The 11,532-nt window shown below is 37.3% G+C and overlaps 3 protein-coding genes across 3 annotated transcripts in view; 2 read left to right on the top strand and 1 right to left on the bottom strand.

Annotated features, from left to right (window-relative positions):
* The window catches only part of LOC109830248 (survival of motor neuron-related-splicing factor 30-like), an 8,273-nt gene extending 6,392 nt beyond the window's left edge, over positions 1-1,881 (top strand). The window contains exons 7-8 of the mRNA XM_020397462.1: positions 346-474; positions 1,480-1,881. Of these exons, the coding sequence (XP_020253051.1) occupies positions 346-474; positions 1,480-1,647 (297 nt within the window). The 3' untranslated portion in view covers positions 1,648-1,881. The remainder of the gene's footprint in view (positions 1-345; positions 475-1,479) is intronic.
* Positions 2,921-5,877, top strand: LOC109830822 (GDSL esterase/lipase At1g71250-like). The gene is given in 7 exon segments (XM_020398184.1): positions 2,921-2,956; positions 3,432-3,621; positions 3,879-4,006; positions 4,338-4,466; positions 4,469-4,585; positions 4,685-4,940; positions 5,518-5,877. Coding segments are annotated over 7 exon segments (1,077 nt in total). The 3' UTR covers positions 5,739-5,877.
* LOC109830247 (protein SUPPRESSOR OF GENE SILENCING 3 homolog) overlaps positions 6,811-11,532 on the bottom strand; it is a 9,259-nt gene continuing 4,537 nt past the window's right edge. Inside the window, exons 4-7 of the mRNA XM_020397461.1 lie at positions 10,275-10,569; positions 9,519-9,763; positions 8,422-8,579; positions 6,811-7,345 (exon numbers count right to left, since the gene is read on the bottom strand). Coding sequence (XP_020253050.1) covers positions 7,123-7,345; positions 8,422-8,579; positions 9,519-9,763; positions 10,275-10,569 — 921 coding nt within the window. The 3' untranslated portion in view covers positions 6,811-7,122. The remainder of the gene's footprint in view (positions 7,346-8,421; positions 8,580-9,518; positions 9,764-10,274; positions 10,570-11,532) is intronic.

The raw sequence follows: 11,532 nt of genomic DNA, 5'->3' as shown, positions 1-11,532 counted from the left end.
TCCTGTTTGCATCAGATACCTTAGAATTTAACACAAGCTTTTCTGCGCCATTAATCTTATATAATTTGTTCTACATTTACTAGCTTTAGCTGCTAAAGAATTCCTTCTCTCTATCGTGTTTAGAATAACAATCTGAAGAGTTGATTTCTAGTTTTGGTATGATCAAAAGTTTTTCTTTATGCATATGCGAGTCTATTTGGAAGCATACTTTTTTGAATGATTAATGTAATTCCGTTGTCATTCTACATCCACAAACTCATCTACATCCTTCTTGAGAAAAATTTTCTGTTTTCCGTTTTGGACTAAATTTATGTTGTGTACTGATGCTTCTGACTAACATCACAGAGAGCTGCTAAACGCAAGAAGATACATGCTTTCAAGTCAAAAGTTCGTTTTGAGAAACTTGAAGTTACGCAAAACAAGCGGCAAAATGCTTGGCAACAGTTTCAAGATACAAAAGGGAAAACTAAGAAGGTAAACTTCAGCATATCTTCCTTGTACTATTTACTTATGGGATCATGTGGGTATTCCCTCATGACGTGTAATTTGTTATTTTTCCTACAATGGCTTTCTGATATTAGCTTAATATAGCATGGTAGGATGCCAGCATGGTAGTTGACCTTAGCCCAACCAAAACTTTGAAGAGTGGATCTAACAATTTTGGTGACTTATTTGGTGGACACAGATTCCTCGTATGGACATTTTTACTCGTAGAATCTGCATATTAATTTGAAGAATTCTGACCTGGTTTGGTAGACTAACAAATAATTACACGTATCGTGTGTAGCCCTTTTCCTATAGAGAAATTATAACTACGCTACTCTCATAGGCTACTACACTACGAGAGGGAATACAAGAGAGAAGTTTGGGCTCCCTTGATGATTTGTCACTTTTGAAAAAAAGTTGAAGAGAATGGACCCCACATTTTTTTTCAAGTGTCCAACTGGATAGAATATTCAATTTTTCGTTTTGGTTCAAACCCCACCCCACCCCACCCCAAACAAAACAAAAACACCCCACAAAAAAAACCAACACCAAAACAAACCCACAAAAAGAAGAAGAAGAAGAAGACCCGCCCTAAAAGAATAAATAAATAAAAACCAAAGACAGAAAGGTACGTGGAAGAACTAAACGATAAATTAGGAGTGCTAGACTGGGAAGTCACTCATACTTCCTAACTCAGAATCACACTTAAATAGAGGGAACAAAGCAAAATCATCATTTTATTAATTGCCAAAACCAAGGTCAAACATATTGGAGTTGGAATTGCTTTGCTTTTGAAAAGGATGGTCTAAAAATAGTTGTAATGAAAGGATTATTGTATTAGCAAATAACTTGACGGTTTTATATTTACCAGAGATGATTAATTATAGGAGCTTGGTGGTCGTTTGGTACTAGGATTTCTATTTTATTTGGTTCATCTTATCCATCCCCCCTTTGATATTCGAGATGATAATTTTTCTTTTATGTCTTTTGCAGGTTGGTTTCTTTTCAGGACGCAAGCGAGAGAGCATCTTCAAGTCTCCGGACGATCCATATGGTAAGGTTGGAGTAACTAATAGTGGGAAAGGGTTGACTGATTTCCAGAGGAGGGAGAAATACTTGCAACTCAAGGGTGCAAACATGGATAATGAGGATCAGGAATAGAATGCTTGCAGCCATGTAACTTCGTATACTAGTTAAGAATGAAGCCATTGAATATTTCATCACCATGTTTTACTCTGTGGAGCCCGGAAGTGAGATCTGATTTGTGTGCGAAATTGCGGCTCTGTATAGTATTTTTGGTGCCTTGTCGATAACTTTTTTTTTCCCGTTGATGTTGTTGATTCCAAACCTAATCAATCTAATGCGGAGAAACTTTTATACAAGCGAAGTTCTTGAGAAATTTGGGACAATGATGTTACCCGAGATTGTGTGTGTGCGTGTACATGAATCTTCAGTCTACAATTAGAGTCTGGATGTGGGGGAGTGCGTACTGTCTTTTTATTCATTGCAGTGTGGGAAAACCTTGCGACACTGGTAGGGCTGTCCAAATCGGTGGGAAAACCGTGCAATTGATCCAAAATTGAGTTCGGGAAAGCAAGATAAAGGAGAGAAATTAATTGATTATCCCTTTTGGTCACTTACATGATTTCGCTTATTTTCCAGCATTCTCCATTTGCACAAGAAATTCCATTGTGAAATTTAACCCCCTTGGTACGCTTAGTTCATGTGAAGATTTCCCTTATCGACAGTACATTTCTCGAGCATCATCAGCTCTTGCAAAAGGTATCACTTTGCAGTACACAGAGCTGTAGCGTTGGACAGTAGTAATCAGTGTTTTCTAAACAATTTATCTACTAACGAGAAAATCGCCCTCAATGCCGGTGATCCAAGAGGCATACCCATATCTGTATCCGGCAAGATACGAATATGGAAATGTGGATATGAATACAAATATATAATCTAGTAAAATATCCGACTTTTTATCAATTATACGGTTTTACTGTTTTGACCAGTAAATTAAAGGATTTATGAATAAAAATGTAAAATTCTCAAATATGTTAAACATATTAATGAGCTATCATTTTAGACATTTATGTTATTTATTATTTTAAGCATCTATTGTATCACATGACATATATTTTTTTGAAGATTATCTAATTTTCTCATATTTGTTTAATATATATATATATATATATATATATATATATATATATATGAGGAATATGGGTATGCTTGGTACCAAGCACAAAATTTGTGAATGAGTGGATGAGAATGAGACACCCCACCACCAAGCACAAAATTTGTGCTTGGTACCAAACATACCCATTTTTCTATATATATATATATATTTCTCTTATTTATATCTGCATCTGTATTCAATTTAGACGGCTATGAATATGAATTTTTCTTGTATAGAAATATCTATATCTGTATCATGGTTAGTTATGGATATAGCTATGATATGAAACCTGTACTTTATAAAATTATCAGTAATGAATCGGGTCAATATGTCATCTCCCCATCGTTTTCCGCGTGATCAGTAAACTTTTATTATCTTCTCATTCTACGCATCCAACACGCAATCAGCATTGTGTCAAACGAAACGCTGAACTCTAAAAGCAAGAATAATCCGTTAGCCAACCACAAAACCAGGAGTACAAGGGGGGGAAAATAAAAAAAAAGAGGGAAAAAGTAAAGAATCGCGTGTGTTTCTTCAGCCGTTATCGAAAAAAAGAAATAAAAAAGGAAAGTGAATCAAAAAACAGGAATCGCGTGTGTTTCTTCAGCCGTTATCGAAAGTACGGACAACAGTCAATATATATACATACATCACCAAGTAATACTACACTCTCTTGTACTAATTCACTTAATTAAGTTGAAAAAGGGGGGGGAAAATGAGCATTTCTAATTGCTTTGTCCCTATTTTAATTTCTCTACTACTGCAGCGCTCAGTTGGAGTACTCAGTGATCCCCAAGTCCCAGCTTTGTTTGTGTTTGGGGACTCTTTAGCTGATGATGGCAACAATAACTATATGAGCTCTATAGCTAAAGCTAATTACTACCCTTATGGTATTGATTTCTTTCAAGGACCTACTGGTAGGTTTGGTAATGGCAAGACTGCAGTAGATATATTATGTAAGCTATTTTCTCTTCTTTATCCACTGATACCACTACACAACCTATCAGAACCGCCTCCATGCGAACGAACGGTTCTGACCCTCGACGGGAGGCACAAATTTCAGTTTTAACCCCTTAGGTTTTTTTAATCCAAGGGTCAGAACTGTCCGCTTGCATGCAGGCTGTTTTGATAGGGTGTGAACTCGATTGATGTCGTACGTAATAACTCTCGGTTATCAAAGTATTTGCATGGTTTTATGAATTTTTTTTAACAGGTGACTTACTGGGGCTTCCGTACCTTCCACCGTATACAAGTCCTTTTGCAAATGGAACGGCATTGCTTGGTGGTGTCAACTACGCTTCAGCAGCTGGAGGCATCCTTGATGAATCTGGCCAATACCTTGTACTAGCTCTCTAAGATCCTACCGTCTCTTGAGATAAATAATCTCTATTAAATTAATTAGGAAAATTTGCACAAAGCCCCTATAGAGTTTGCGGAATGACAGAAGACCTGTCGAAGTTTTAAAACTAACATTTTCACTCCTCGATCCCCTCCTGAGTTTTCGTCATACCCATGTGACCTGTTTAATGATGAAAATATAATTAAGATGAAAAAAAACATGGCCTGTTTTTTCAGCCATTCCTAAAAATCTAAGGGGGGTTTTCTAGAATTTTACGTGCGAATATTTTCCCTCCATCGGTCTGTTTTAACTCAAGACTTCTGATATACGCAGGGAGAAAGGTACAGTCTAAGTCAGCAAGTACTAAACTTCGAGAGCAACCTGAACCAGCTGAGATCCCTGATGCCGGCAGGAGACCTGAGCCAACATCTCGCAAGATCCATCGCCGTCTTCGCCATCGGCACGGCAGCAACGACTACATAAACAACTATCTCCTACCGTTTCTGTACCCTACGAGATCCAACTACACCCCGGAGCAGTACGCCAACCTCCTCCTCAACCGTTACGCAAGACAATTACTGGTACATAATAAACGCCATCAAAACATCCAATAAACATGCAGTTCGAGAATCGGAGATGCGTGCTTACGAAAAATTTCTGTGTTTCTGTTTGTTTTCCAGGCACTATATGACCTCGGACTGAGGAAGTTCTTCCTGGTTGGGATCGGTCCTCTCGGCTGCACACCTAATCAGCGTGCGACCGGGTTGGGCCCACCTGGCCGGTGCGTTGACCAGGTCAACCAGATGCTTGGCCCCTTCAATGTTGGGCTCAGAACACTAGCTCAACAATTGAATACTAACCACCCGGGAGCAATCTTCGTCTACGGGAACACTTACGGTGCGCTCGGTGACATCCTAAACAATCCAAGTACTTATGGTACGTAAATAGTATATCGGGTAAATTCTGCAAAAAAAAAAAAAAAATCTGAGCCTTTGGACGTCTCGTTGCACAAAACCGTCCTAATTAAACTTCATACTCTTTGAAATTGCTCGTCAGCCCCTCAAGTCCTAAAGGGCTTGCAAATTGGTCCTTCAATGACCAGCCCTCAGCTTATGCTTTCCCCCCGAAACCGCTGTTTTCGCAAAAAAAAAAAAAAACAAAAGCTTAGAGGTATTTTACTCGTCGAGAGACCAATTTGCAATTAGCCACTCAGGATTTGAGGGACTTGCGAGCAAATTTCAATGATAGTTTCCAATATTACGTAATCACAAAATTGTGCGGAATATATCGTGTTTGAAGCACGTGACAGTTTAAACTATAACGACTATCTTCACGGATTTTCAGTGAAATAATTTACAGAGTAATTTTAAGGTATTTTTTTACGCAAAACACCCCATGTTTTTCTGAGTTAACCCTACAAAACCACTGTATACTACGTACACACGGAAAGATCCTTGCTTCTAACATATGCTAATATAAGTAAATGATCGATGGTGCTCACTGAATCCATCAGGCTTCACAGTGATCGACCGCGCATGCTGTGGGCTGGGGAGGAACCAGGGTCAGATAACATGCCTACCGTTCGCTGTTCCCTGCAGCAACCGCGACCAGCACGTCTTTTGGGACGCGTTCCATCCAACGCAAGCTGTGAACATGATCCTGGCTCAGAGAGCATTTACTGGACCGCCGACCGACTGTTTCCCGATCAACGTTCAGCAGATGGCTCAGCTCTAGTTAAGAATTATTTGGTTTGATGATCTTGTTACCTGGTACAAGAGTTTGATGGTGATGCTATATGTCGAAGTTTTAGGGTATTTTAGTCTTTTTTTGGAAATTGCCATGTGGGTTAGAGTGTTTTGTTCGAAAATTTGAACGCGCGCATAAATGAACATGTGTTCTATCAACGAAGACTTATAGCGAGTTCAGGTATAGTTCAGATGAGTAGAAGATTTTTCATGGAGATGGTAGACTAAGAGCTAAATGGTTCTAAGCAGTCACGTTTTGATAATCATCTTCAACTTCGGCAACAACTGGATTGGCTACATGAATTCCAGTCCTACATTCAATTCTTTTAAGAGCTTGCTTGGGTGTTGGATTAGTATTTTGGAACTATGACAATGTTAGAAATCCAAAGAATCTTTGACAAGCCAAAGTTTTTTATTTTGTGTTTGGTTTTTAGGGTAGCGTAATGGAAAAGCTAGATTTGAAAAGAAAATCCAAATATTCTTGTTTGTATGAAAAGAAAGTGATCAAGTTGCCACAGAGTTTGGCCAAGCAAAAGACTAGCACACCCCCCACCGTTTCATAAAATTTCAAAATATATTCTCTCTCTTTCTCTTTCTAACCTCATTAAATACGTTTCGGTCATTTTGATAACCATTCAGGTTTATAAGCCATTTGCTTGGCAAACACTCAACTATTGGAATGAATTATATAATCCACTAAATTTATCAAACATTTTGGCTAATAAAATCTGTTGACGAATTAATAGCTCTAAGTAAGGTAGGGCCCACAAAATTCTATTCGATCAAAACATTGTCCAAGGAAACAAACCCTACAGAGTCATTTGTGTAACTCCGCGCAGACATCCACAAAATTCTAATGCATAAAGCATCGTTGGTCCCAGTATTATCTTATACAATTTCCTCCTTCAAGTTCATATACGTTATTGTCACAGATATTTATAATCAACAGCAAAAAGAAATCTAAGACCAACAGATGATGAATTGTCCGATCAGCAGAACCAAAGCTCTTTGGAAATATGTAGACAGCTGTAGAAGGGTGCAAACTTAGAAAAGGCATACCATAATAAAGCGACACTAACATTACATTCTATCGACCAATGTAACGCAAAGTGAGACGCGAAACTTTCAGGAACTACTCATGATAACAACAGATCACTTCAAACTCAGTAACTCTAAGCAACAAGCAGTTCATATTTCTGTAAACTTTTAAACTGTAAGCTAAACATGGAAATGTTGTAAGGTTTTCCTCAGATACCATGACGACAAATTAAATAAAGTTCTTTAAAGTTATTTCACTTTACTAGCATACTCTGTATCCTCTGGAAATTAGTATCCTCTTTGCTTCGCTATATTTGGTCATAAAGTCAGGTTAATCAAGACCTGGTGGAAGTCTCAAAGGAACTAGGGGCATACTTGCTCATCAATTTAGTGAGAGCAGTATCAAATTCCTTCTCCAGTTCAACTTCCTCCCCCAGATACCTGCGCTTGAGCTCAACCTTCTTCTCTTCATGTTCGAGCATCAGCTTCTCTCTTTCTATTTCAAACTCTTCGACGCCCTTCACCTGGCTGTCTATGAACCTCTGAATTTTTTCTTTTCTGCAAAGGAAAAGCCAAGAATCAGGGGGTGATGGAGAGAGCACAAATGCTTTGCATGAGGAAGAAAGCACGCAATTGGATTAATATCTTCCAATGATTCTTTCTTGCTGACCACCAAACTTGTAACAAACCAAGCAATTGGATTAACATCTTTCAACCATTTTTTTTTCTTGTGACTACCAGGCTTTAATGAATCAAAGATTATTGTTTCTGATTGATATCTTGATATTACAAAGTAGTTCTCATCGTTCAAAAAACAGACTGTGACTGACCACATTCAAATCGTTGAATAAGGATATGCTTGTAAGGCATGATATGATCAAAGCACAACCTTCAGTAACACTGCATATAGTCTACCACTGGTACAAGACAACACCTTACATATGTAATTACACTCTCTTTGTTTTGCCTCTATGATGCATAACTTTTGACTACTGGGGTTTACCATATGCCAATAAGATGTTATTTATTTGGATGAAGTCGAAGGATCTACCATGAAGCTTCAGCTGCATTTATATTCAAGTGTAAGAAATGTTAAGTATATATGTTTCTGGTTTGATGCAACATGTGTGTGCATCTGAGCAAATGTTTGATCTAGGAACAGCCTAAAGCTGAAATAGTTGAAAATCAATCAATCTCTCTAATTTAATAATATAGCTCAATCTGCAAATCTCAAGTTTCTGACAGCAGATTGTTCACAATAGTAAAAGGGGCCTTCTACATAGTTGACAATCATGAGCAAATGTTTGATCTAGGAAATGTTAAGTATATAAGTTTCTGGTTTGATGCAAAATGCATGTGTATCATGAACAAATGTTTGATCTAGGAAGAAGCTAAAGCTGAAATAGTCGACAATCAATCGATCTCTCTAATTTAATAATATATAGCTCAATCTGCAAATCTCAAGTTTCTGACTGCAGATTTTTGACAATAGCAAAAGGGGCCTTCTACATAGCTTGAGCTCTTTCTAACCAAACAGGTCCATATTGAACCAGCATCTCAAACTCCCAGTAAAATAAACAGCCTCTACTGGATTCTATGTATGTTCAGATCATATGCTACAGTAAGAAAATTACCTGAGTTCACGTTCTTCACTGGATCCCGAGTTCACATCAGACAGCTTCGCTTTAGCACGTTCCTCTTGTAGTAAAACCTCAAATTGTCTCTCTTTCTCCTCAATGTCCTTCTGAACTTTAGCCAGTTGCTCCTTGGAGAACTGCTCCAGGAAGTCCATCTGGAAAAAAGGGGGCACAATTAAGAGAGAGTAGAAGCTGTTTATATCAGGAAGCAGATTGTTTAGACTGTAAACGGTGGAAATACGGTATGAAGTATCAGTTCACTGCAAGTAACGAAGCTTTTGAAACAGAATCAAGTAACAATTTGCGTATCAATTTAACTGTTACACGCTCATTATAGTTCTATTGATAGCAAAACCACAAATTAAAAACATTAACTTGAGACTGAAGTCTAGCCTAAGTTACGCGGATAACGGGTACGTGCACAGGACATGACAAATTTGTAAAAGGTAGGGGTACGGTGACAGGGCTCCACATTCATGTATATATAATAATAATAATAATTTACATGAGATCAACATTATTTTTTTCCATTTCATGTGCTATGAAATAAAATTTCTATAACATTTATATGTTTTATTTATAACATAGATCTATAACTTAGAAAATTGCTCATTTTGAACTTGATATCCAAAAGCGCTTTATGATCATAGTTTTGAACTGGGTAAGTGCCAAAATGAATCCAAATTATATCCAACGTGCTTCAAGAAACGCAAAGAATTGCACGTTAAGTGTAGGATATACGTCTAAGAGGTATATGACAAATTGACAATCGTGAAGTGTCACGTTTGAATAAGTGTATGCAGATATTCAAGTGTTCACTGAAGTTTCAGTACTGGGTACGTTTCGACACAAGTACAGCTCCAAATAGAAGTACACCCATGGAACATAGAGTTAGCATATAAGCCTGCAACCACTGACATAAAATTAAGTGTTTTCCTATTTTGTCACTGAGTTGTGGCACTGAAAATATTTTAAGATATAAGAAGGATCAGGTTAAACATTGACAAGAGGATATTTCCTAATATCAGTCTAGAATGTTCAAAATGCTATGTGAAATGTCATTTGCAGAAAGCTCTGTCGATCCGAACCATTACCTGTTCTTTATTCTCCTCATGCTGCATTTTTGTTCTCTGCCTCACAATCCTGTTCTCTTCCACGGTCTCACGCAGCTTCTGGCTCACTACATCAACAGTTTCTTCAAGAACCTTAGAACGCCTTTCTTCCTTAACGACCTTGTGTTTAAGATAGGTTAGCTGTTGGTTATCCTCACTCATTTGCTTCATTGGATTCACAACCATTTCCAGGTATGATTTCAGTTCATACTTCAACCTAGATTTTCCTGATAATTGCACAAATGGAATTAGAATTGATAGCATCATTAACAGAAAGATTCTACAACAAATCAAATGAATTTCTGAGAATAGATTTTAAGTTGCACTTTTGCGATTTAAGGGAAACCAAATAATGTGAAGCAAAGTTTTAAGACCAAGGTTTTTCACCTAAACATACATAAAGAACTCAGAAGTCCATTCTCCAACTTTTGAGAAGGTATATAGTTATCTCCCAAATAAAAGTCTTTTGGAAAAAAAAAATGGATATCAATGTATGTTCATATAAATATCAGAATGTATCACTTCTTACTCTGCCATAGCACTTGCAGAAAGGGTGGCTCTTATGATAATATAAAATAGTGCTGAAATGACAGCATTCTAAACTGAAAAGCATTGTTTTTAATAAGCAATGGATAAATAGGAAAGAAGCAGCACTTAAACATTTATAAAATAGCTGAAGTGTGGGATAGTTGCACGAGATCAAATTAGGAAAAAACGAATATAGAGATATGAATATACCGTGACAATGATGGTTGAAAACTTCCATATCTTCTTTGCTAGCCAAGTAACCATATAACTGTCGCTTTCCACCTGGATAGAATAGAACCCGTCGACGTTCCCATGCATCTTTGTCTGTTCCCTGTTCAGAGAAATGTTTATGCAGACGCTCAGCCTCCAGATAGCCCATTGCAGTAGGCTCAAACATTAAGATACTCATCCCACGGTGACCATTTGGGCCATAGGAATGACGAGCCTTTTTTGCTGCATAGGTGCTGAAATATTCAAGAAGCTCTTGGTTCCCCATCCCAATCCACTGTAAATTACAAAGATAGACAAAGAAACCAAACTAAGGAATTGAAAGATAAATAGAACAAGGAGAACATCATTCAATTCTTCAATCAAAGCTTCAACTGGTTGAGTAAATATAGACCTATTTTTAGATTCTTATAGATTGATTCAATTGCCGAAATGACTGTTACCTTGAAATAGCATGATGTATGGGTTTCACACAGAAATTGTCAAAGTTGTTTGATCTTATATAAGACAGAACATTAAAGCTTCTGCATAAAGCACATCTTGTGAGTTGTGAACAATATACTCAAATGTAAACTGTACAGAAGGGTTAATAACATATTTCAATCATTTCAGGTAATGAGTTTTGAATAAATCCTAACCAATATGATTAAACATAAGGTAACAAATTAGAGCCTCGTAGACACATGTACGGCATCAGTGTGCCTTGCATGCAGGGTTTTGAGTCCCTAAACGGATGCCATTCTCTTGTGCTAGATGATCGCACAAACCAGCAAGCACCAGATTCTCTAGACCTAAGCCCAATAGGTGGAAAGCAGAATAGGAAAACACATGCAATAGGTCACCAGGATGCAGCAGGCTGCTGTCTCTCTTATACCCTTTTATTTTATTTTTTCCACAGTTTAAATCAGGCAAAACCAGGAAGCAACAAAATCCGGGAAGTAAAAGCGTCAGAAATCATATCTCAATTCTCAACTCAGAGAAGCACATTAATAAAAATTTTAAGATAAATATTGACTAAAGAGAAAAATATTATTAGGAGTTTTAGCAAATTATCCTTATCTTATAGCAGGTTTTAATATTTCTTGGATATTCTAATGCATGCCCTTCATTTTGAATCTACTTTGAATATATTTGCCAAAAGTCACTTTCTGTCTACTTCATGTTAATAACAAATGCATGTTCTAATCTAATGGACAAATACCCTAACTTATCAACCAATGGCCAGAATCCAAATTTTATT

The sequence above is a fragment of the Asparagus officinalis genome, chromosome 2 (assembly GCF_001876935.1).
Source record: "Asparagus officinalis chromosome 2, Aspof.V1, whole genome shotgun sequence".
Taxonomy (NCBI): Eukaryota; Viridiplantae; Streptophyta; class Magnoliopsida; order Asparagales; family Asparagaceae; genus Asparagus; species Asparagus officinalis.
This window is presented reverse-complemented; position numbering and strand designations above follow the sequence as displayed.